Below are 27136 nucleotides of genomic sequence, written 5' to 3'. Positions count from 1 at the left end.
GAAGGAGACTATCCGGCTGCTAAGACGTGGAGCCGATCAGAAGGGGCGAGACAAAGGGGGGATGGGGGGTCATCACTGGGAATACTAGAATCCCTCCACGATACGCACTTATTAGATCCAACGTTAACCCTTTTGAACAGGAGGCGAGATTCATGCTCACATTCTGGAGACTAAAATGAGTTTGGTGTGAACAAAAACAAAATGTGTCATCTTTATACAATACTACCTGCTAACGGCCAGAACTGGTGTCTGACAAGGACCATGCCATGACAAAACCCTCGTAATATGGTCAATCTGAAGGCTCTTTTCTGCCAGAGACGTCATTTGAAGCTCCTGAGATCTGCAGAAAATTCAGCAACATGGCCCACCAACCGACAAGCCATTTATAGCACTTGTAACGTCTTGGGTGGCAATGCTCGCCTGGCCCCTGTACGTAAGCACCAAGCATGTTTTCTGCATAGTGCATATCTATTAATAATTAGTATTATAAAAGAGTGAATGGAAAACCATCATCTGAAAGGGAGTCTGTCAGCACAAAATGACTGATCAAACTAAGCACTGGCGGTCCATGTACACTTGGTGTGGCCAAACCGTTCAATGCACCTTCCCACCTATTTGTCTTCCATCCATCCTCCCTCCACGATTCCTCTTGGCCTTACAAGAGGTGAAATACAAATAGCTGAAGGTGCACTGAATTGCTTGGCAATGTCAACGGTGCACTGAATGCCTGTGCTTGGTTTGAACAGTCATGTTGCGCGGACAGACTTCTTTTAATCGGAACCGGTTGTAAATTTGTTCTTCTCCCAACCCCAATTGCTTGCTGTTAGATTAGCTCTTGGGTTTTTAGAAAAGTGTCTACTTACCAAAAAAAACTGATCTACGCATGCGCCATTGTATTTGCCTTACTGAAGTCAAGAAGGTGGAGACGGTTAGGAGAACAGTCAAGATGGTGGTGGCCAAAACCTGGCCAACATGGCGTAATTGACATCACAGATATACAGTGTACATTTGGTTTGTGCCAGAACTAGAAGACAACAGCGCATGTCTTCAATCACATCAGACTGATCGGATGTAGGACACGTCCAGATAAGAGTCATCTCTCCAAATGCTCCACCTTCTTGACTCCAGCGAGATTAATGAGCATACGGTGGAAGCCAGAAAGTGATTTTAAGAAAATCTTGCTTCTACTTTTGCTGCTTTTTCCTCACTGCATTTATTCTACAGTTGTCCACACCAAAACACACAGTAGCAATCTGCTTTGGTTGTGCATTTTTGCTGAGTGTTTTTTGAGCATTTTTTACTTTTTTAACTGCTTTTTGGTAAAGATTTGAAGCACTTATTTTTTTAGGTGTTTTTTTTTCCCCCCAGACTCGTCATTAAAGCCTGTACGGGAAAAAAACACACCACAAAATGTGAAGTTCAATAGCATCTTTATATGCACACCGAGCTTGAGTTTTCATTAAATCACATCCACTTTGCTTGAACAGTTAAATGCAGCAGAATTTGTGCGCAAAAAGGAAAAAAGCAGTGGAATAAACACTACATTGAGGACATGACCTAAAAAACAACAGGAGCTGATCTCACAAAATAAAATGACATTATTTAATCTGTAGTGACAGTCAGATTTGGACCAATTTAAATCTGACCAATAACATTGAAAAATAATGTAATTTTTGTGATAATCCAAGCATAAAAAAAAAAGACACAAACTGTTCGGATGTGGTTCAGGTCAAGAATGTCGATGCAATGGTTGTATCAGGACAGGGAAAAATGGAAAGTTGTTGTGATTGTGACTTGTGTTACGATATCAGATGTTGTATCAGGACAGGGGAAAATGGAAAGTTGTTGCGATTGTGACTTGTGTTACCATATTAGATGTGGTATCAGGACAGGGGCATGTGGAAAGTTGTTGTGATTGTAACTTGTGTTACCATATCAGATGTATAAGGACAGGGGCATGTGGAAAGTTGTTGTGATTGTAATTTGGGTTACCATATCAGATGTTGTATCAGGACAGGGGAATACGGAAAGTTGTTGCGATTGTGCCTTGTGTTACCATATTAGATGTTGTATAAGGACAGGGGCATGTGGAAAGTTGTTGTGATTGTGATTTGTGTTACCATATTAGATGTTGTATAAGGACAGGGGCATGTGGAAAGTTGTTGTGATTGTGATTTGTGTTACCATATCAGATGTTGTATCAGGACAGGGGGATACGGAAAGCTGCTGCGATTGTGACTTCTTTTACCATATTACATATTGTATGAGGACAGGGGAATACGGAAAGTTGTTGCGATTGTGACTTGTGTTACCATATTAGATGTTGTATAAGGACAGGGGCATGTGGAAAGTTGTTGTGATTGTGATTTGTGTTACCGTATCAGATGTTGTATCAGGACAGGGGAATATGGAAAGCTGTTGCGATTGTGACTTGTTTTACCATATTAGATGTTGTATGAGGACAGGGGAATATGGAAAGTTGTTGCGATTGTGACTTGTGTTACCATATTAGATGTTGTATAAGGACAGGGGCATGTGGAAAGTTGTGATTGTGACTTGTGTTACCATATTAGGCTACGTTAACATTAGCGTTGCGTCAGGCGCAGCCGTGGCGACGCATCGTCATGCGCCCCTATATTTAACATGGGGGGCGCATGGACATGCGTTGCACTTGCGTTTTGTGACGCATGCGTCACTGTGGTGCATGCGTCAGGGCGCAGAGGACGCTGCATGATGCAGTTTTTTCTGCGCCAAAAACCATGCAAAAGTGGACGCATGCGTCACAAAACGCTGCGTTGTGCATGCGTTTACATTTGCGTTGTGCGTTGCGTCGCCGACGCTGCACCGCACAATGCAAATGTCAACGTAGCCTTAGATGTTGTATAAGGACAGGGGCATGTGGAAAGTTGTTGTGATTGTGACTTGTGTTACCATATTAGATGTTGTATAAGGACAGGGGCATGTGGAAAGTTGTTGTGATTGTGACTTGTGTTACCATATTAGATGTTGTATAAGGACAGGGGCATGTGGAAAGTTGTTGTGATTGTGACTTGTGTTACCATATTACATGTTGTATAAGGACAGGGGCATGTGGAAAATTGTTGCGATTGTGACTTGTGCTACCATATTAGATGTTTTATCTGGACAGGGGCATGTGGAAAGTTGTTGCGATTGTGACTCGTGTTACGATATCAGATGTTGATACAACTTTGGACCAATCAGCAGAAAATGTATGAATAAAATGCAAAAAAATTGGCCAAATGACAACTCACTAACTAAAAGTGGTACAGATCTCAGTATATTTAGCCTTATATACCCTAACTGCTCCAACATTTGCGACTGTGCTCTATTAAAACACAGATTCAGTAAAATGTAATGAAGCGTGCATCCCGACGAACGAGCACCTTCCAACACAAGCATATTTACAGGCCAAAAAATACTGCTTAGTCCATCTGGACCCTCGATCAGCAGGCCTGACAGCATTAAGCTCAGAAAAGTGATCTGTGGCTTTAATAAGGAGAAGGGGGCACAGAGGAATTAGCTGCCTAGGTGACGGAGAGAAAGGGAGGGGGGAGCCAGAGGAAGATGGAAATGTATTTGTGGCGCAGAGAGCTCGGGGAGGCCAGACAGGAGCCCCCCAACCCCCCCTGGGACCGCCAAACACCCAGGGCTTGGATGCTCTCATTTCTAGCAGAGCTAAATACTGAAAGCTGTGCATTCTGCTAGTCTCCACCAAAGCCTGTCTGTGCAGACAAAGAACGCGCAAAAAGTGCTAGGGCTAATCCAGTGTTTGTTTGGGGTTAAGGGGTAAGCAAAAAAGGTGTTTTCAGCTGTCAATCATATGGAAATTGGCCGTGTGTTTTGTCAGATTGTCATTTCACAGAAGTGAAGGTATAATATTGTGGAAATTCACCAAAATACTAATTTAGTAGATGGCAACTGAAAATGTTGGAATTTCATCTGGCATAAAAATAAAAGAAAAAGAATGAGTAATGCTGGCCAATGGTCGAACAATCATCGTACTCTATGTGACGGTAAAATGGTGCGGTAAAAACGCCAGCGAAGGCAAAACCAAAGGATGCAGGGAATCTACAAACACCAATTTATTTCATCCAATTTAAAATCCAATAGTACAAAAAATAAAAAATCACATGTGGCTACTATGACTGTCTCCAGGTCTTTCTGCATTTTTTGTACCATTGGATTTCAACTGATGAAGCAGGGGCTGATTCCTGCCATGTCTCACTTATTAGGCAGCGCTTTTTTGCCGTTTCAATAAAATCAGTGTTTTATTAGCAGGAGATTATCGCTACAGGACTAGGTGTCTCCTGTGTCCTGGTCCTCCTGATCTGTTGTAACCACACCCCTATCACCGATTGGCTACTTTGTGTAAACTGTATATTGACAGAATGATGCTAATCAGTGGTGGGGGCGGAGTTATACACAGCTCAGCATTCTGAGCTCTGCCAGATCTGCATCAGAGAAAACAGTACGTGACATTGCTGGAATCAGGGTCTGTATCCCTACATCATGCTACTACTATTACATAGCAAAAATAAAAATTGATTTAAAAAATTGATAAGAACTACTAAGATCGAAATTTTGCTTTGTTTATGGTGAAATAACCTTTTCTTCCACATTTTTTGCAACCTTCAGGGAGTGATGTCACTTTTTACCTTTTAGATTGCGTTGACACTAGAAGATTCCATTTTCTTTTTCTGTCTGAGTTGCGAACAATTGTGAGTGTGCGGCCGACACCTTTAATACTTTAAAAAAAAACAGCAAAGGGAATCTGCCATTTAATCTGAAAGCAGCATAATATAGGGCAAGAGAGCCTGATTCTAGCAATGTATCACTTATTAGGCTGTGTGTTGCAGTTTCAATAAAATCAGTGTTATCAGCAGGAGATTATCTCTGCCTGACTAGGCCTTACATGCAGACAAGTCAGGCTAATATGTGTAACCACGCCCCCACCACGGATTGGCTGCTTACTGACAATGTACAGATTATACAGGAAGCAGCCAATCAGTGGTGTGGGCGGGGTTATACACAGATCAGCATTTGCCCAATGCAACATCTACAGCAGAGGAAAAAGGGATTCTATCAAAACTGCGCCAAGCAGCCCAGTAAGTGGCACATCACTGGAATCAGGGCCTCTGTCTCTACATTATGCAGCTCAAGGATTTTATAGCAAAATTCTGCTGACAGATTCCCATTAAGACTGGTAGGATGTCTCTTCCCCATACTAGACTTGTTTTTTTGCATCCTGTCTCCATCATGGTGGTATTATTGGAAATCTTGTGCATGCACGCAATGTGCTGGCTGTCCAACCATGTAAGTGAAGCTGATTTCTATAGACTGTCTTGATGGAATATCGCATTACTTTTTTGCACTTTTTATGCCACCACATGATTCAATGGGCACATATTGTCTCTTACCGTATATAATGATCCGGCGTCTATAATGGATCAGTTACGGTTTTTAAGAAAAATGGTCACGTCTATGGGAAGTTAAGCACATGAATGCATAAAAACACTACAGACACCCGGGTTATGCAGGGTCAAAGCCTCAAGCTGGTAAAAAAAAAAAAAAGTGAGACTTTGCAAGCCAAGCGGTTCTTATCTACTGTCACATTCTAGGTTTTCATATCCTTCTGAAGGCCAGATATTCCAGAAAACAGACTTTTCTTTTGAAAGCTCCAGCCACAAATCACACTTCTATTACTTGTACAAGGAACAAATAACTGCAATAAAGCGGTGTTATTTTTAAGGCCGGAGAGATTTCCGCGCCTGGTACATCAGAGCGTTGATAACAGAGCTACTTTCCAGAGTGAGATGTTGTATCCAGAGATGGTCGGCAGATATTGCCTTCTATTAGCTGCGGCAGGTTTTATCGTGTATCTACACAGAAGAGACTTGTTATACGCAGAGAATAAAAGGTGCATCGACAATCGTGGAAGTCACCGAGGGCGCAGATTTTGTAAGAGCAGCACTTAACCCATGCGAAGAAGCACATCATACTTGTTACAGGAAGACAGTAATGTGTTATGTATCAGGCGGGAAATGTATTCATTATTACACGGGGAGAGCGGGAAGAAATAAAAAAGGACGAGTTATTGCTGTAGATGTAACCCACTATAGGAAGGAAATTAAAAAAAATCCTCATCAAACTGTACATCTACTTCTTACGTCTTCAAACATGTTTTGAGCTTGTGTGATACGGCCTGTAAAGTTCTCCAACCCATTAAGCGAAAAGCTCTATCTCACCGAAGTCATGGCTTACAGATCACAAGCTTTGTCACCGTTATTTGCACAAGGTTACATCCGGATACATATAGGCTTCATATTACGGAGCAATATCTACTTTTTACGTCTTCAAACATGTTTTGAGCTTGTGTGATACGGCTGGTAAAATTCTCCAACCCATGAAGCGAAAAGCTCCAACATAAAGCTATCACCGAAGTCATGGCTTACGGATCACAAGCTTTGTCTTCGTGATTTGCACAAGGCTACATCCGGATACATATAGGCTTCATATTACGGAGCAATATCTACTTCTTACATCTTCAGATATGTTTTCAGCTTGTGTGATACGGCCTGTAAAGTTCTCCAACCCATGAAGCGAAAAGTTCCAACATAAAGCTCTCACCGAAGTCATGGCTTACGGATCACAAGCTTTGTCTTCGTGATTTGCACAAGGCTACATCCGGATACATATAGGCTTCATATTACGGAGCAATATCTACTTCTTACATCTTCAGATATGTTTTCAGCTTGTGTGATACGGCCTGTAAAGTTCTCCAACCCATGAAGCGAAAAGTTCCAACATAAAGCTCTCACCGAAGTCATGGCTTACGGATCACAAGCTTTGTCTTCGTGATTTGCACAAGGCTACATCCGGATACATATAGGCTTCATATTACGGAGCAATATCTACTTCTTACATCTTCAGATATGTTTTCAGCTTGTGTGATACGGCCTGTAAAGTTCTCCAACCCATGAAGCGAAAAGTTCCAACATAAAGCTCTCACCAAAGTCATGGCTTACGGATCACAAGCTTTGTCTCCACAATTTGCACAAGGCTACATCCGGATACATATAGGCTTCGTATTACGGAGCAATAGCTACGCTTTTTGGGACCCATTGGGCACCGAGTCTTTGTAGTCTGGAGCTGTACAGTACTCTGTGTGCCGCCGTATGGCATAGTTATGACTTTCTTGGTCTGAAGTCAGGGTGATGGGGAAATAATTTAGAAGCCATAAATGAAAGGGGTTTTTTTTAAATTCATTATCTATCCGAAGGATAGTGCACCAATATCAGTATCAATATTGGTTGAGGGTCTGACTCTCCGCTCCCCCAACAATCAGTAAAATGAAGCAGCTGTGGTACACTGGAATAGGCAAAGTAGTGACTGTAAATGGTATGCAAGTTCTCTCCGGTTCAAGTCAAGGGCAAAGAGAAGTTGTTCTGTTGAGATTTTGACTTTTAGGGTATCTACCCCAATGGGTGGCACTAGCAGTACAGTTGGTGTAAGTCAAATCGCAGGACCTGGTCCAACCGTGTCAAGTAATCTGTGGTTGCTGGACAGGGAACATGTGAGCCACCTCCTAATTGGCGGCTCTTCTTCCGATTAGCCGACTAATCAAAAGAAGAGCTGCCGATAACTGGAGGAGGGTGGCGGTTCTCAGGAGTCCAGTCGAGCAGTCACCGATTTTTAGCTCTGGGGTGGAGGGTTGCTTTAGCTTTGTAGTAGACATTTCTGTGATTCATCCATGCATCTAGAGTTTTCTAAGAATCATGTACAAGCTTCAGAAACGGCCCATGATGTAGACTGCCCACCTGATCCACTACCAGAATACCCTTTTTTCCGTCAGTAGGACCACTTTTGTAAACTCAAGAATTTTACTTACATCAATCAGCTGTAACACTACGTCGTCAACTTCATCAAAAGTATCAGATACATTAAATGCTCATATTTACAACATGTGGGGTCCCCAGAATGCGGGATTTAAGAAATCCACGTAAAAAAAGGTGTTTTTATTTAGCGCTAAACCCTTTAACTCTTCAATTGCCTAAAGCCACCGATTGTGCATGTTTATCCCGTCCTTACGGCAGACGAGTTGTTATTGTGAGCATTAATGCAGTTCTACCGCAAGACGGGTCAAGGAAAGAGAAGCCCAATTATTATGGCCAGCAGAGACCGGTAACTCACCCTATTATCACCCCCAGGCTCTCGGCGCCACAGACGTGTTATTGCTTCTTGTGTCATAGACTCTGCCACTGTTAAGAGCCATTATTATTACGCCAGTCCTACCTCTGCTATCAGAGGCACTGAGGGGGGCCTGCCTACTTTACCTCTCTGCAAAGAGTATTACATTGCCGCTTACAGTGGGAGGTGTATCAGTGGTGACCCAAAGGGCAAAACTTCCCAAAAATCTGGCAAAAAAAAAAAAAGTGTCAATTTTTACGGGATAGGCTTAAAAAAAAATATGGAAGGTATCGGAAAGGAAAGCTAAAGAAATGCAGTAACAAGGGCAAGGAGCTACAGGCGGACAAGCGGAGTGTGTAATTAACTTCCACTCCACTTCGAAATCAAAGGCAAACAGGACAGCCTCCCAGTATAGAAGGCCGGTGACTACTTATTTACCCTGCAGCGGGCGCTATAGGGAAACTGAAGCCTAAAGGGAATGTATTAACTGTGGTCTATCCGAGAGGGAAGAGGGGTTGTCCACCATTGGGGATAATTTTCTTTTCTTAAATGCAAATGTTTGGCTAAAAATACTTTTTTTGCAAATGGGTTTTATTAACATTGTTGCACTGTAACTTTTTGTGAGCTTCTTTCAGCTGATTTATGACCACAGATCACATTGAAGTTGAATGAGCCGAAAAACAGCCTGTAAAAGCAAAACGGTGCTATTTTTTTTTAAATAGAACATGTACCTGCTTTTGTCTAGGAGCATATTTCACACCTCCATTTTAATTCAGTGGACTAACTGTCCTTTGAAAAAAGAAAGATCTATTTACTTTTTGAACCGATTAGCAGACCCTGTCATAAAAAAACCCTAAATAAATAAACACCATCACAGTCTGATTTTTACAGAGTACTTGACAAAAGAAAAAACAAAACCGCTTCAATTTTTTTAATCATACATGAAAAACACTATGAGAAAATAAAAACAGACTTCTGAATGGTGTATGGAAAGGGGGTTGTCAAATTAGCACACCCTTTGAGGCTATCTGAAAAAGAAAATTGGGATTTTAAGTTGTAATTATACTACTTTAATTGTGTTTTTAGTACTTTTATGTTTTTCCCCAAATATTAAATGGTTTTTTGTACATGCATTTCATAGGTCAAAAAGTATGACTGCAGGACCAGACTACACGGGGTTTGTTTGTAGTCTGTTACCATAGAGATGCAAAGTATGAAAAGCAGCTGTAGGAAGGAAGCGGGAGGACAATTTTCATTATGACCTAAGTCCCAAGTATTTTTTTTTTTCTGTTGAAGCTGCATGAAAAAGAAGCCCAGTGGGCATGAGATTTTTATACAGTTCGTCCACTTTGCTGAAACGGTAAGATGCCGCTTTTGTTTTTTGTTGCACAGCGAAAATACACAGCGTCAAAAACTCACTGGGAACTTAATCTTAAAACACAGGGGCTGCTCCGTACTTCACAGTCCTTACTCCCACCATAAAACACGGATTTAAGAAACCGCTTTTTGCAAGTTACTCATAGTTACTCCCCCTTTGTTACTTGTGATTACTCCCCCTTTGAGAAAGCAAGCACAAGAAACGCCTGTCAGGGATCGTGGGAAGGTTGCTTTTAGGTCCTGACTCACCATGGGTAAGCGTCTACCTCATTGTAGTTGCATGTGTTTGGGCAGCAAATAGGTGCACTGTATCATCCTGCATGGTATAGCGATACTATTTGGACGATGTTTTCAGCACCTGAATGTGACTGCCTTTTTCTTTCGCTTCCCCAAGTCATACTTTGGACCTGCAAACCTTTCCTCAGTGTACCTGTTTGTTTCCTCCATTTTTCCTACTGTTTTCTATAATATACTTTATTTGATCGAGATTGTCTGTCTGATTTATTAATAAAGGATATTCTTTTTATATGGCGGTGTTTTTACTACTCCCTTTTTTTGTTAAGTATGGCATCATTGGAGTATTTCACCCTGGAAAATTGATTACCATTTTTTGGAAGAGTTGAAATTGTATCATGCTCCTGGCCTTAGAATATAGAACGTGCTTTCTGATTATTGTATTTACTCATAGTTATTGTACAATGAAAAATTCTGCAGGCGTCTGATAATCCATAACGTTACATTTCTCACCATTCCTAACAAGAACAACAATTATTTTTCTTATTAAAAGGGAATCTCAGCAGGTTCTTGCTATGTAAATCTGATGTATGGGTGGAGACCTTGATTTCAGTGATGTGTCACTTATTGACTGTGTGTTATCAGCAGGAGATTATCACTAGGGGACTAGGTATCTCGTGCTTCTTAGTCCAACTACAACCCCACCACGGATTGGCAGCTTTCCACCTAAGCGCAGTGTACACAGAAAGCAGCCAATCACTGGTGTGGGTGGGGTTATAGAGGGCTCAGCATTAGAGAACTGCCAGATCTGCAGCAGAGAAAACAGATTGAATCAAAATAACAGCAAGCAGCCCAATAAGTGATACATCACTGGAATCAGGGTCTCAGCCCCGAAATCATACTGCTCTCAAATTACATAGCATAAACCTGCCGACAGATTCCCTTTAGTGTAAATTATTTAAAGTTTTAGTGTTTTATTATTGCACAAACCCTTTCTGTATACAGTTTTCCTTTCTAAGCTATGTGTTACACTAAGATATAGAGAAAAAAAATAACACACTGCATTTGACACAGTCCAATATCAATTACTAATGTACCACCTACGGAGACGTAGAATAAGAAGATTAAAGAGTAAACACCAGGACGCGTGCCGTACGGCTATGTGTGCGCCTCCGACGGTCAGCGGGAAGCAGCAGTATTTGTGGTTCTATGGAGGATGCATTAACTGCTTGCAAAGTCTGAGTACAGCAGGATTTACCTTCCCTTAGTATCCCATTGGAAGCCATTAGCTCAATTTTATTTCAATGCTGTTTTTTCGGATTATCAGCACAATTATTCTCTCTATCGATCTGGAGGTCGTTTTGGGCCAGTACTTAAATGACGGCAAAGGCTCCTCTTCGTTTAAGGTGTGCGAAGGAGCTCGTCCTCCAGGGTCATTTTACTTGGTAAACTTCAGCTGAACCAATTGCTCTATATTGTGGCAACTCCCGTCTAAAGTCAGAGTCATAAAATCCCAGTAAATGGCAGCAGTGCTCCAGCGGTAACAATGCATCATAATAAGGGCTTATTCTACTTTCAGCCAACATAAGGATGTAAATCTGCTTAACTTTAAGAAAGCTGGAGACTCCTTCCCCTACTGCAATTTTACAGGCACAATAGTCATTAAAAGTGAGCCCACCATATATCAGGCCTATCATGGGCCCGGGTCATGGGGATAAGGCCAATCCTGGATTAGAGGTCATTTACAATCCATATACACGGATTATTACTATATATACTCTACTATACTATATACTTACTTACTATATATATATATATATATATATATATATATATATATATATATATATATATATATATATATATACAGGTCCTTCTCAAAAAATTAGCATATAGTGTTAAATTTCATTATTTACCATAATGTAATGATTACAATTAAACTTTCATATATTATAGATTCATTATCCACCAACTGAAATTTGTCAGGTCTTTTATTGTTTTAATACTGATGATTTTGGCATACAACTCCTGATAACCCAAAAAACCTGTCTCAATAAATTAGCATATCAAGAAAAGGTTCTCTAAACGACCTATTACCCTAATCTTCTGAATAAACTAATTAACTCTAAAACACATGCAAAAGATACCTGAGGCTTTTAAAAACTCCCTGCCTGGTTCATTACTCAAAACCCCCATCATGGGTAAGACTAGCGACCTGACAGATGTCAAGAAGGCCATCATTGACACCCTCAAGCAAGAGGGTAAGACCCAGAAAGAAATTTCTCAACAAATAGGCTGTTCCCAGAGTGCTGTATCAAGGCACCTCAATGGTAAGTCTGTTGGAAGGAAACAATGTGGCAGAAAACGCTGTACAACGAGAAGAGGTGACCGGACCCTGAGGAAGATTGTGGAGAAGGACCGATTCCAGACCTTGGGGAACCTGAGGAAGCAGTGGACTGAGTCTGGTGTGGAAACATCCAGAGCCACCGTGCACAGGCGTGTGCAGGAAATGGGCTACAGGTGCCGCATTCCCCAGGTAAAGCCACTTTTGAACCATAAACAGCGGCAGAAGCGCCTGACCTGGGCTACAGAGAAGCAGCACTGGACTGTTGCTAAGTGGTCCCAAGTACTTTTTTCTGATGAAAGCAAATTTTGCATGTCATTCGGAAATCAAGGTGCCAGAGTCTGGAGGAAGACTGGGGAGAAGGAATTGCCAAAATGCCTGAAGTCCAGTGTCAAGTACCCACAGTCAGTGATGGTGTGGGGTGCCATGTCAGCTGCTGGTGTTGGTCCACTGTGTTTTCATCAAGGGCAGGGTCAATGCAGCTAGCTATCAGGAGATTTTGGAGCACTTCATGCTTCCCTCGGCTGAAATGCTTTATGGAGATGAAGATTTCATTTTTCAGCACGACCTGGCACCTGCTCACAGTGCCAAAACCACTGGTAAATGGTTTACTGACCATGGTATTACTGTGCTCAATTGGCCTGCCAACTCTCCTGACCTGAACCCCATAGAGAATCTGTGGGATATTGTGAAGAGAAAGTTGAGAGACGCAAGACCCAACACTCTGGATGAGCTTAAGGCCGCTATTGAAGCATCCTGGGCCTCCATAACATCTCAGCAGTGTCACAGGCTGATTGCCTCCATGCCACGCCGCATTGAAGCAGTCATTTCTGCCAAAGGATTCCCGACCAAGTATTGAGTGCATAACTGAACATTATTATTTGATGGTTTTTTTGTTTGTTATTAAAAAACACTTTTATTTGATTGGACGGGTGAAATATGCTAATTTATTGAGACAGGTTTTTTGGGTTATCAGGAGTTGTATGCCAAAATCATCAGTATTAAAACAATAAAAGACCTGACAAATTTCAGTTGGTGGATAATGAATCTATAATATATGAAAGTTTAATTGTAATCATTACATTATGGTAAATAATGAAATTTAACACTGTATGCTAATTTTTTGAGAAGGACCTGTATATATATGTTTATTTATTCGCATAGATTCACTATACAGTCTGCTTTTTTTGCTTGATCACTTTCTTGATTTATTGATGCATAATGTTATCAGATTTCAAAAGTTCCTATAAACGGGGTGAGTATCGGGTGGAGTCGGTAGAAATGTATTGACTCCAGTTAAAAAAAAAATAACTTCAATTATTAATGATGGTTAATTAAGTTATTGGCTTTGATATAATGTGAATATCAATTTGAACACCTATTTATCAAGTAGTAATGGTGATACAATGATGTCTCCATATTACTACAGTAAATTAGTAATTGCTAATTATTGGTCATGTATGAAGAAGTAGAGTCGGAGCGTAGAAAATAGAAGGGTAAAAGTAAGAATTTTATCTTACTGGACTCCACAGTCCTGGCTGACAACTCAACAAAAATGTTCGGTCTAGTGAATGTGCAAATTTCACAAAGGTTAGGCTCACAAATTACATATTTGGTACAGATTTTAGGCATGAATTTTCCATGTGTAAAATCAGCAGCAATTTACAGAACCGGCAAAGTGGATGTAATAAAAGCCGAAACAGAGTATACTGTACCCAAACGTAGTTTATTTTGTATAACAGAAAAAAAAAATAATAATACATTCAGATGCCCCCTGATGAAGAGGGGCGAAACGTGTGTTGGGATGGCAGGGACACACAGTAACTAGCAACAGTGCATTTAAGTGTTCACTGTATTATCGCTTTGTTCATTTGACACACTTCTCAGCTTATAGGGAATTACACACACACTGTTGCCGGTTACTGTGTGTTCCTGTTTTTTCAAGGCACGTTTCGCACTACTTCATCAGGAGCGTCTGCGTGTATCTATTAAACATATATATTTATAGATATTTTTTTCTACATTTGGGTACGATATACTTTGTTTAGGCTTTTATTATGCTCTAGTGTTTTTTGGTGGTATTAGTACATACATGGCTTACATTTTTTGGGGAAGAAAAAGAGTACATGATGTATGCGGAAAGTTTTTACTTTTGTCGCTTTTTGAAAATCTGTGACATGCCAGTTAATTTTTAGTGCAGAATCAACGGAATCAATCAATGGAAAGGAAGAAATCTGCAAAAATACATATGTATTGTTTATTCTTCTTCAGATTCTGTGATAAGCCTGTACCACTACGCTTTCACATAATTGTAACCATCACTGAAAGCCATCTGGTAGGCACGGAGTTTCTAAAGGAGTTTTCCAGACACACAAAAAAGTAAAAACAATCTGGTTGTCCCTGTAATGAGTCCCCAAACTCCAGTTACTTTTATTTTCCTTTTTTAATTCCCCTTCAGCAATACATGTGGTTTGTGATTGCTTACATTATAAACTCCTACATTTCTTGCTGGTTCTACCTCTGTTACTCTAGACTACATTTGCCAAGAGGCTGAGCTCTTCTGTCCCACTCTCACACTCAGTGGCCGCCTGCTCCACCCCTAAAACACCATCCTGAGACTCCTACACAGTCTCAAGATGGTAAATTGCTGCATACAGTTTCTCCTGTCCAACTGTCCTCCCATCACTTTGCATATGCGATCCTGACACTATCCTGTAGTCAGTACTGCTCCAGGTACTGGCACTGGCTAGTTTAGTGTACTGTAGGTGGGCCCAGAGTCATATAACAAATACCTGTATTCTAATGTAATCCACCACCCCCCTCTGGCTATAGTCACTAGCTGATAAGACTACTTTTTCTGTGTGGAGCCTACAATCTGCTTTCCCGCTTTCCTTGCACACATCACTAGTCACTGTAATCTTGCAGAGGATCACAGGCCACGCCCCTCATTACATCACTGATAAGATCTCACTGCAGAGCTGCACACAGACAGTAAGGGTACTGTCACACAGTGGCACTTTGATCGCTACGACGGTACGATCTGTGACGTTCCAGCGATATCCATACGATATCGCAGTGTCTGACACGCAGCAGCGATCAGGGACCCAGCTGAGAATCGTACGTCGTAGCAGATCGTTTGGAACTTTATTTCGTCGCTGGATCTCCCGCTGTCATCGCTGGATCGTTGTGTGTGACAGCGATCCAGCGATGCGTTCGCTTGTAACCAGGGTAAACATCGGGTTACTAAGCGCAGGGTCGCGCTTAGTAACCCGATGTTTACCGTGGTTACCAGCGTAAAAGTAAAAAAAAAAAAAAACGTACATACTCACATTCCGGTGTCCTTCAGGTCCCTTGCCATCTGCTTCCCGCTCTGACTGACTGCCGGCCGGAAAGTAAGAGCAGATCACAGCGGTGACGTCACTGCTGTGATCTGCTTTCACTTTACGGCGGCACTCAGTCAGAGCGGGAAGCAGACGGCAAGGGACCTGACGGACACCGGAATGTGAGTATGTACTGTTTTTTTTTTTTTTACTTTTACGCTGGTAACCACGGAAAACATCGGGTTACTAAGCGCGGCCCTGCGCTTAGTAACCCGATGTTTACCCTGGTTACCCGGGACTTCGGCATCGTTGGTCGCTGGAGAGCGGTCTGTGTGACAGCTCTCCAGCGACCACACAACGACTTTCCAACGATCACGGCCAGGTCGTATCGCTGGTCGTGATCGTTGGAAAGTTGCAGAGTGTGACAGTACCCTAACACTCTCTATTTTATAATTTGAAAGGTCTACAGCAGGAAGTAACAATCTGGAGGTCACAACACCACCTAACAGGTCAGAAACAGAGAAGAATTTTAACAGCAAGCAAATTGTAATATTTCTATATTTTTTATAGGCTTCACAATGCTTTAATAATCTGTGAGCCAGGAAAACCCCTTTAAATTCTGAGAAATCAACAGTAAGAGGGGGTGTACCAGAAATGTTGTGGAAAGAAGTTGAAAATTTTGTCCTAAAACTTTCAACTTTTTCAATTTTACACCACACTTTCTACTTTTCTTCTATTTTTTTCCTCTAGATGGCTTAGTGGTCCAACAAATTTATTATAATTTCTGCCATAACTCTGTAAACATTTTGGCATAAATCTATGTCAGCTTATACCTGCTGTGAGGCAGTGACCGGTGTTACATGTGAGGGTCACTGTATGTTCCCCCCAGGATGCGCACAGAGGCGTATTGAGGCCATGAGAGGGCATTGCAGCCACAGGCATAGCTGTGGTTGTTGCAGTGCAGACTAAAGTGAGTGTTGGTCTTGGACATGCTGGTTGTCCAAAGCAGATATAGGGAAAACCTGCTCTGACTTTTGTGTTCTGAAACTGACTACAGGACGGTAGTGATGCAATCCTTTTCATTCCTGGCCGGGGTTTCCATGTGGCTGAAGGACACAGGTTGCTAGTTAAAAAACCCTGCAGTATAGGGTTTGGGTGTGTCAGGGTCAAAGTCAGTGTCAGTCTGGTATTTGGAGGAGTACAGAGCAGTCAGCTGTGCAGAGCTCCACCTGTGTGAGTCACACACAGGCAAGCGGAGCCAAACAGCCAGCGAAGCCGAGACGTCTGGCACCCACATCGGACACAGCAGTGCAGTCGCCCACGGTAACTGGTCTCAAAAGGTGGACTTGTGTGTTTAGTGACTGTAAACTGGACGATATGGTTCCCGGCTGCGAACCAGAGGATATCGTGTACTGCAGTGTTCCACAACTCCGGTCCTCAAGAGCCACCAACAGGTCAGGTTTTCAGGATTTCATTAGTATTGCCCAGGTGATAATTGCATCACCTGCAAAGGTAATAATTCCATCACCAGTGCAATACTAAGGAAATCCTGAAAACATGACCTGTTGGTGGCTCTTGAGGACCGTAGTTGGGGAATACTGGTGTACTGTGTGATGCTGTGAGTAGCACATTAACACGGTGGTGCAGTCGTCCATGGCAATCAGACCGAGGTGGACTTGCGTGTTTAGTGACTGTAATCCAGAAGATATGTGCCCGGCTGCGAACCGGAGGTGGACTGTATTGTTCCCAGCTGCGAACCAGAGGTGGACTGTCTTTTTTTACTGGCTGTGAACCCGAGGATATCGTGTGCCGTGTTGTTTGAGTTGAACATTAAAGAGACTTTTGTCTGCTGGGTGACTGCCTCATCACTGCAAATGGTGCTACAGATGGACTACACTGCCATAGATGTGACTTATGCCATGACAAATTTCTCAAATAGGCTCACACCTCCTAACAAATTGGGCAAGTTTTACTCAAGCGCATCTAGTCTGCTATTCTATCCTATGGAGTATGATAAAAAAAATGCATATCATGAGGTATTTGGTTTTTTTTAGCATGGAAGTCTATGGATGTTAGTGTATATCATTCATTACAACCCTTTAACAAACACACTTTGAGCTTTTTCTGGTGTATGCTGTAAACAGTAGAAAAAAACTAATGCATACAGCCATTAATATGTAAATCTAAAACTGCATGATAGGAAGGGGGGGGGGGGACACAAAAATAATATTTGTTTTAATTTCGTTTGATATTTTCAAATGTCACCAGGTCTAAATGTAAAAGTGTTCATCCTCTTCATAAATGTTTGAGCACACAACCCATCCAGTCATCTGACGGGGAGGAAACCTTCTAGCTTACAAAAGTGCTTTATGCTACATTAAAAACATAAGACAACAATGAGGCCGATACACTAAGTGGTAATAAAATTCTATTTCAAAGATCCATTTTCAGTGAGCATTCTGTTCCATGGCACCGGATCATCAGATTTAGTAAAAAGCTTTCTCAGCATGAAAATTAGGCTTCTTCACAGGTCTTATAAAAATGAGAGTCTTATTTTAGGAGTTTTCTATGCACTTATTTCAAGTTTGCCGTTGTGAAGTCTTTATCCCCAATAGTGTGAATAGTGTCATTATGCTTTGTGTGAAATATAAGGCAGTGCTGAAAAGTCAATTCTTAAGAATAAAACGAGAATATGTATGTACGGTATACACACTATTGTGCAAAAAAGCTGTAAAGTAAGCATGCTTTTAAAGATAAAAGTGCTAATAGTTTATTTTTTTTTATCAATTAGCAGTATGCAAAGTGAATGAACAAAATTAGAAACCTAAATCAAAGCAATATTTGGAGTGACCGCCCTTTGTCTTCAAAACAATTGTTATTTGCAGCGAGGTTGATTCCAAACATCTTGGAGAACTAACCACAAATCTTGTCGCTTGTGCAAATTCCTCTGCATTTGATCATCTTTTTTACCCGGAAAATACCCTACTGCGCTCTTTATCTTTCCAGATTCCTTTATAATTCATGTAATCCCAGACAGACTGGATGATGTTGAGATCAAGATTCTGTGGAAGCCATATCATCACTTCCGGGACTCCTTGTTATTCTTCACACTGAAGATAGTTCTTAATGACACTGGCTCTATGTTTGGGGTCATTGTCTTGCTGCGGAATAAATTTCGAGTCAATCAGATGCCTCCCTGATGGTATTGCATCAAGTCTGTCTGGGATTATACGTAGAATTAAGAGACCGGAGGATTTGTGGAATGCTACATCTACAGAAGTTCTGTGGTTTGTTCGCCGAGTTGTTTGGAACGTGTTTCCTTCAAAAACTGTGTGCAAGTGTACCAAGAGGAATTGATGCTGCTTGGAAGGCAATGAATGGTTGCACCAAATATTGATTTTATGTAGATTTTGCTTCACTTTGCCAACTGATAAAAACAAACTATTAACACTTCACTTTTTTAAAGTGTATATATATATATATATATATATATATATATATATATATACACACACACACACACACACACACACACACACACACACACACACACACACACACACACACACACACACACTTCTACATTACAAGTATAATAAATATATTTATACACATATCTCTCTCTTTATATGTGTATATATATATATATATATATATATATATATATATATACACACACACACATATATTACAAGTTTCACTCTAGGTCTTCAAATGAACTATGATGAAAGGTAGCGATGATTTCGGCAGGCGAGCCTACCTTTGGTAAAACAATAAAAATGACATTATCTATAAAGAAATGACATGATTAATTTGCTATTCTCGCTTAAGACCCCCTAATGCTGCATTGTCCAATTACTCAGCTAACCACCTGTCAAACCTGCAAACTTAGTTTGGGATTACCTCCGAGGCAGTGCTGGGTCCGGTGCTCCGTCAGCTCGGCCAAGGAATCGAAATCCTGCTGGCAGTTATCGCAGGTGTAAATTGACTCGTCCTCCAGCTCCTCTTCCTCAATCCTCTCTTCCTGGCTGGTCACGCTGTTACCATCTTCCAAACCTCGTCCCTCTCTTTCAGCCTCCCTTCCAGGACCACCTGCAGGCACAGGAAGAACATAAAGTAACAGAGCCGTCTTTCACAAAACACTATAATTACTTTTTTTTTTCTCTCTCTCTCTCTCTCTCTCTCTCCATCTAACTTTAACATGAAGTCACTTATTAGTTGGCTCGACATGATTAACTATTTAATCTCGGCCACGTGCATCAGCATTTAGATGGAAACGACAGACAAAATAAATATTCTGTCATTACAGACAACATAGAGAGGTCAAACTCCGATAAACAATGATGAAAAGATGCTGGGAGAAAACATATACCGTGCATAAATGGTTCTTTATAAAATCCTCTAACCATACGTCTGATACAGCAGTCACTCAAAAAAAAAAACAAAAAAAAACAAAACACAACATACAACTGTGCAAGACTCAAGTTCTGAACGATTAAAAACAAACAACCATAACTATTAAGTAATAAACAAACATGCCTCTATATTATTCCCACAATATGGTTTCTGACTGCAGATCAAAAGACTTTCTAGGAACCCGCACATCTTTGTGCACTCCTGCTTCCACAGCAGCGCACTCCTGCTTCCACAGCAGCGCACTCCTGCTTCCACAGCAGCGCACTCCTGCTTCCACAGCAGCGCACTCCTCCTTCCATAGCAGCGCACTCCTCCTTCCAGAGCAGCGCAATCCTGCTTCCAGAGCAGCGCACTCCTGCTTCCAGAGCAGCGCACTCCTGCTTCCAGAGCAGCGCAATCCTGCTTCCAGAGCAGCGCATTCCTCCTTCCAGAGCAGCGCAATCCTGCTTCCTTCCAGAACAGCCACCTCCTGCTTCCAGAGCAGCGCACTACTGCTATCAAAATGGATTAACGGTCAAATCCGTCAGTATGTGACGTCATGTCAGCAGACTCTTCTATCCTGATTTAATGACCACAACAAAGCTGAACTTTGATTTGCACTTAAATCAGCATATAAGATCAAGCTGACTGACAAGCTTTTACAGTTAAATCTTCGGCAGTCAGTTATGTACTAAGATACGTGTAGGCTGCAAAAGCCAAATTCTTTAAGAATACCGTACTGCAAATATGTTTTAGCCATTTTTGCAATAGGGTGTTTTGATATCCTTTAAATTTGATACTGAAAAATAAAGGGGTAAGTAGGGTAGGAATCCAGAATAAGGAATGTAAAGTCTAAGGCGAACTGACGGAACTTTTCAGGCCAGTACACTAACAAAAAAAACTGTAGCTGCCCGGCAATAGCTGACAGTAGAAAGTAGGCCATGTTTATAGCAGTCTATACTCTGTCAGACGGTCTGTATTGTGACAGCTAGAATCATGAACAGGATGCATGGGTGATGACTTAGATGAAAGTTTGTTTTTTCTGTAATTCTACACTATGTTCAATAATTCATAAAACATTAATTTTAACAGTAGGGCTCAATTTCTACGTTATAAAACAACTTTCAAAACTTTTGTATGAAGTAACAGAATTTGTCTCTGTGTTTTCTCGCAAACAACAGCAGCCGGAATGATAGAGAAATAAATGATTTGGTCAGCCTCACAGCTAATAGTGTTTGCCTCCTATGACTTACAACTTAATAAAATTGATCTCTCTGCAGCAGCGGGCTGCCGAGCACTAGAATGGGGCTATTGTTATGGTTTCCAATGGCAAGGAAACATCAGAAGCATAGAATAAACGGACAAGCTCTCGGGTGATGGAAACTAGAGCTGACCGCGATGCTAAACCTACACACCACACTAGAAGTAGCCAGGGGGCATTCCTGCGTTGTCTCTAGATGCCGCGCGCCAGCCGGAGAACTAACTACCCCTGGTAGAAGAAAACACAGTCCTGGCTTGCCTCCAGAGAATGTCCCCACAGGAGATAGCAGCCCCCACATATAATAACGGTGAGAGCAGATGAAAAGACACACGTAGTATGAAAGCAGATTTAGCACAGAGAGGCCCGCTAACTAAATAGCAGAAAGATACAACAGAGGACTTCGCGGTCAGCTGAAAAACCCTTCAAAACACCATCCTGAAATTACCTTAACTCATGTGACAACTCATGCCACTGGAGTGGTAATTTCAGCCCAACAAGAGCTTCCAGCTGCAGAGATTCACATAAGTGCAAACTGGACAAAACATACAAAAATAGACTTAAGGACTAAAGTGTCCAACTTAGCTGAGCAGAAAACTGGGAGCAGGAACATGCAACAGAATCACTCTGGATACATTGATGGCCAGCATTAGAATGAGTGAGGAGCAAGGTTAAATAGGATACTCCCACATCCTGATAGGAACAGGTGAACTGAGAAGGCAAAGCTTGCAGGACACCAGTACCACAAGAGACCACCGGGGGAGCCCACGAACCGAATCACAACAGGCTATCCTGGAAATATGAACATTTTCTGAAGTTATCTTCTTACAACCTCCTAAAGTTCTGACCTCCGAGACCTTCTGACTGAGTGTTTGATGTGGACCGAGAGCTGGAGCAGTGTCAGAGAGATACCGGAGGGGCCAGACTGAGCGGTGGTTTACCAAGACGCAATATCATAGGAAGGACAGAGTAACACCCTGGTTGTACCCAGACGGATCGAGTACTGCAGCATACACAAAGCTTCACCATACAATACTTTGTATTAAAGTAACAACTTGCCATAAAAGCCATGTAATAATGCAATCGTAATATGCAATAAATTGTAATATTTTAGCTCAGTTTTGAGAACCTGAAATGGCAGACCTCCTGCACTATCAGAGAAAGCCTCAAGTTCCATGGTGTCTCCATTTATGACCCTTCAATCTGTCTATTCAAAGTGAACCATACTCCATCCTGCCATTCCCGCACAGGTTGAAGGGAAACGATCACACAAAAGCCACACATAAAACTTTGGCATTATAAAATTCCAAACCAAATCAGGGGGCAAAACCATACTGGTTGAAAGAAGGACCTCTAGAAGAAAAATTAGAATGTCGCTGACATCACATATCTGGGGTCTAAGGGGTAGCGTTTCTACCCCAGTCCAGAGCCTCTCACCTAGCCAAATCAGTTCTCATGCTTCGCACTGACGAGGGCCAACAGCCCGAAACACCATGTCTGCGAATTGAGATACTGATTTGGCTTTTATCCTAAGTCATGTTGCACGACTCGTTAAAGGGTTGATTGTGACTTGTAGGATCGCTACTTCCAACAGGTGGCGCTATAGAGTTTAAGTCCTCTTTTTCTCAGAAGAGGCAATTTGAATATCACATATCTGGTCATTATAGATAGAAAAAGCCACCATAAGACATCCAGTGAAAACAGGTCTAAGAAAGTATATACTGTACATAGCTAAGACTTGGTGCGAATCAGGTGTGAGGAACAGGTCCAGTGGCAATCTCTGGCTGCTAGTCAGGAGACCTCAGAATCGCCTCTAATGGAATCCATGGCTCTTCTTTTGATTAATTTACATGGCACGACGTCGTCGTTGCGGCATCACACACGTCGCGCCAGTCCGACTAATCAAAAGAAGAGCCGTGGAAGGTGGTTCTTAGGGCTCCTAACCACTGACCATGGATTACAGATATGTCTGATGAACCAGGTCCTTCAAATCAACTCACACCAACTCTAGTAGAGGTCTTAAAATAAACCAGGCTTAACATGAAAATTTGTGGACATTGAAGTTAGCACAAATCAATTTGCAGGGCCTGATCTAGTGGCCACTTGAGTAATTTGTGGTTTCTGGATGAGAGCCCCGAAAACTGCCTTCTATGTCCTGGCAGCTGCGGCTCTTCTTTTGATTAGCCAGCTTCAGATAATGTTGTTGGGCCAGGCCGGCTTCTCAACAGAGGAGCCAGTAATGCAGTCAGATAAGAAGCGGTTCTCAGAGCTCCTGTCCGTTGGCCACAGGTTGCCTATGTGGCTGATGGACCGGGGTCCTGAAAATAAATCTCTACCAACTCCAATAGCTAATGAAACCACATGCCTAGATGAAGAACACACTCTTAGTTGCCTTTAATATTAGGGGTATTACCATTCCGCATATTTATGGCATATTCAGACAATAATGCCACATATCAGAGAGTCACATGTCTAGGTCCAGAGAACTACTCCAATCTTGCGCAGTTGTGAACAGAAAAGTGCCTGCGCAATGAAGGAAAGCAGCTGACAAGGTCCTGGATGGGAGGAATGTGTCACCGTGGTGGCTAGCCCCACTGATGTGAATCCTATAAAAGAAGGCTCCAGTAACGATAAGTGGCTGAGAGGGATTGTTTTTTAAATAGGCCCATATTTTTGGGTCTGGGCTTTAGGAGCGGCTAGAAGAGTTGGATGCGACTGGCCGCTCCCATATCTCCACTTTTGAAGGGCCTATTTAAGGCAACTGGGCTGTCTCAGTGGTGTTTGTGTGTGGAGGTGGAAAGACCTATTTTATGTGGGTCAGTTTCTGCCAGAGGCTGACTAATACTGGACTTATCGTTGAATGGATGAGCCCACTCTGCGATTCCATATTGTTATATAGACTGTTTGCATAGTTCGCTTCATCCACAATTTTTCAGAAATGGGAAACATTTATTTATTTTTTTTAATAACTAGACATCATTATAAAATGACCTAATGAAGTTTTAGTTTGATGCTTATAGACCATACGTTCAATATGTAATATATTCCCCAGCGCTGTACTAGGATTGTTACTACTCACTGCCTCCAATGGGACTCACAATCTAAATTTGATGTCTCCGTTGAGCTACAGCCCGACCTTTTACATTTCACATATTGTATTATCAGACAACACGATGATTCCTACCAACATGTTAAGAATCCTCATCACATAGATAACTCCGCAGAAGCCCCATCTTACACACTAATTGCAGAACAGAGAATATTCTTTACCAGTTTAGAGGAATATTGATAATGTCGCTTCAACTCCATTTTTACAACCTTCCTCGTGTGAAAACTTTATACTTCTTAATTAGTTTTTCACAAATGTAGGCGCCCGAAGGGAAGTAGTGAACCAGCAATATTTACGAACGGTGGAGCACATTTCCCAGCGGCACGTTATTTGCCTGTATGTATAGCTATATCATGCAGTAAATCAATTGAGAATGCATCTTCTCGCGTCAGATCTGTTTGCAGGTTCATATGTATTATACATAAGGAAAGCAATGTGAATGATATATATATAAGGTGATATAAAGCAATAGTAATATGCTCCTTACTGCTAGAGGAGAACAGCTCTTTCTTAGATTTACTGGAAAACTACCTGCATTGTTTCACTTAAAGGGGTTGCCCGCTTTGAGAATTTTAATATATGTTGCAGAAACCTTAATACCGTATATACTCGAGTATAAGCCGAGATTTTCAGCCCAAATTTTTGGGCTGAAAGTGCCCCCTCGGCTTATACTCGAGTCACGGTCGGCGGGTGAGGGGGAGAGGGCGCTGAGGCATACTTACCTGCTTCCGGGGCTCCTGGCGCTCCCCCTGCCCGTCCCACGGTCTCCGGGTGCCGCAGCCTCTTCCCCTGTTCAGCGGTCACATGGGACCGCTCATTAGAGAAATGAATAGGCTGCTCCACCTCCCATAGGGGCGGAGCCGCATAATTCATTTCTCTAATCAGCGGTGCCGGTGACCGCTGATAGAGGAAGAGGCTGCGGCACCAAAGACCAGCTGTCCGGGGGAAGGAGCGGGACGCCGGGAGCAGGTAAGTATTACATATTTACCTTCCCTCGTTCCACCCGCCGGGCGCCGCTCAGTCTTCGCGTCCTCTTGTTCTGACTGTTCAGGTCAGAGGGCGCGATGACGCATATAGTGTGCGCGCCGCCCTCTGCCTGATCAGTCAGTGCGGAGAGACGCCGGGACGGGACGCTGAGGAGCTGCAAGCAAGAGAGGCGAGTATGTGTTTTGTTTTTTTTATCGCAGCAGCAGCAGCAATGGCACAGATTTATGTGGAGTATCTATGGGGCAACGGTGCAGAGCACTATATATAAGGCACAGCTTTATGTGGAGCATCTATGGGGCCATAATCAAAGGTGCAGAGCATTATATATGGCACAGCTATCTATGGGGCCATAATGAACGGTGCAGAGCATTATATATGGCACAGCTTTCTATGGAGCATCTATGGGGCCATAATGAACGGTGCAGAGCATTATATGTGGCACAGCTTTATGTGGAGCATCTATAGGGCCATAATGAACGGTGCAGAGCATTATATGTGGCACAGCTTTCTATGGAGCATCTATGGGGCCATAATGAACGGTGCAGAGCATTATATGTGGCACAGCTTTATGTGGAGCATCTATAGGGCCATAATGAACGGTGCAGAGCATTTTATATGGCACAGCTTTCTATGGAGCATCTATGGGGCCATAATCAAAGGTGCAGAGCATTGTATATGGCACAGCTTTCTATGGAGCATCTATGGGGCCATAATGAACTGTGCAGAGCATTATATATGGGGCAGCTTTATGTGGAGCGTCTATGGGGCTATACTGAACGGTGCAGAGCATTATATATGGCACAGCTTTATGTGGAGCATCTATAGGGCCATAATGAACGGTGCAGAGCATTATATGTGGCACAGCTTTATGTGGAGCATCTATGGGGCCATAATGAATGGTATGGAGCATCTATTTTTAATTTTGATATTCACCGGTAGCTGCTGCATTTTCCACCCTAGGCTTATACTCGAGTCAATAAGTTTTCCCAGTTTTTTGTGGCAAAATTAGGGGGGTCGGCTTATACTCGAGTATATACGGTATATATATGCATTAGAAGTTAGCAAAGCTTTCTGTCTTTACTACACACCTATCCCTCTCCCGAAAATAACCACAGAGACAGGCTGTGATTAGACTCGCTCATTGGCATTTTCAATTAAAACAACACAACGCATGCGCTAGTTTCTTTGATATCCAGGACCTGAGCAAGCGCAGTTGAAAGTGTGCCATCACCTTAGTACCTTGATATTATTGAGCTCACCACTGGTAGAGTATAGTATGAAGCCCCCCCAAACACATTAGATAATTTTTTGGCAGAACAATGGTTCGACTGGCTTCTCTCTCGGCCGTCTCTCCGATACTCAAGAGGAATGCTAGCTCTGACGCGTGCTCCTGTGTTCTTTAAGAGAGAGCAGTTGGCAGCTATCTCTGCATGCACACTTATCTCTAGAGAACAAAAGGATAGTCTGTTCGAAATCGTACAGGCTGGATTCAAAATTTCCCCGAAAATCGTCTGTCAGGGACTCCTATACACATCAGACTGTTGGCCAAACCAGTCGATAACAGTGGGTTCAGATGATCTAATGCTTAGGGGGCCTTAAATGTTACCTAAATCTATGTTTGTGGGGGCCTTAAATATTACATAAATCTAAAGGCCACCAAACGCATTAGATAGCTTTCAGTCGAGCAATCGATCGGCCAACAGCTAGCTCTCCCAAGTCTTCCACACACAGAAACTCTCGACTAAAGTGCCCATGTGTTCCCCATGAGAAAGCCACCGTCCGAATCCTATGGCGGCTCATTACTGTGTAGAACAAAAGAATAGGATGTGGAAATTCAGCATGGCAGTCCCTTCTATTCCCCAACATCTGTAGAGGGAAAGTTGGGAATGTCAGCCAAACTCATC

The 27136-nt window shown here is 42.2% G+C and overlaps 1 protein-coding gene across 2 annotated transcripts in view; it reads right to left on the bottom strand.

Annotated features, from left to right (window-relative positions):
• The window catches only part of ZNF423 (zinc finger protein 423), a 291743-nt gene that overhangs the window by 190044 nt on the left and 74563 nt on the right, over window positions 1-27136 (bottom strand). For both annotated transcript variants that reach the window (XM_077288235.1, XM_077288238.1), the window contains exon 3: window positions 19387-19575. In XM_077288235.1, the coding sequence (XP_077144350.1) occupies window positions 19387-19575 (189 nt within the window). The remainder of the gene's footprint in view (window positions 1-19386; window positions 19576-27136) is intronic.

Source organism: Ranitomeya variabilis, chromosome 2 (assembly GCF_051348905.1).
Source record: "Ranitomeya variabilis isolate aRanVar5 chromosome 2, aRanVar5.hap1, whole genome shotgun sequence".
NCBI classification, from domain to species: domain Eukaryota; kingdom Metazoa; phylum Chordata; class Amphibia; order Anura; family Dendrobatidae; genus Ranitomeya; species Ranitomeya variabilis.
Note: the sequence above shows the minus strand (reverse complement) of the source record. Positions and strands in the feature narration are given on the sequence as shown.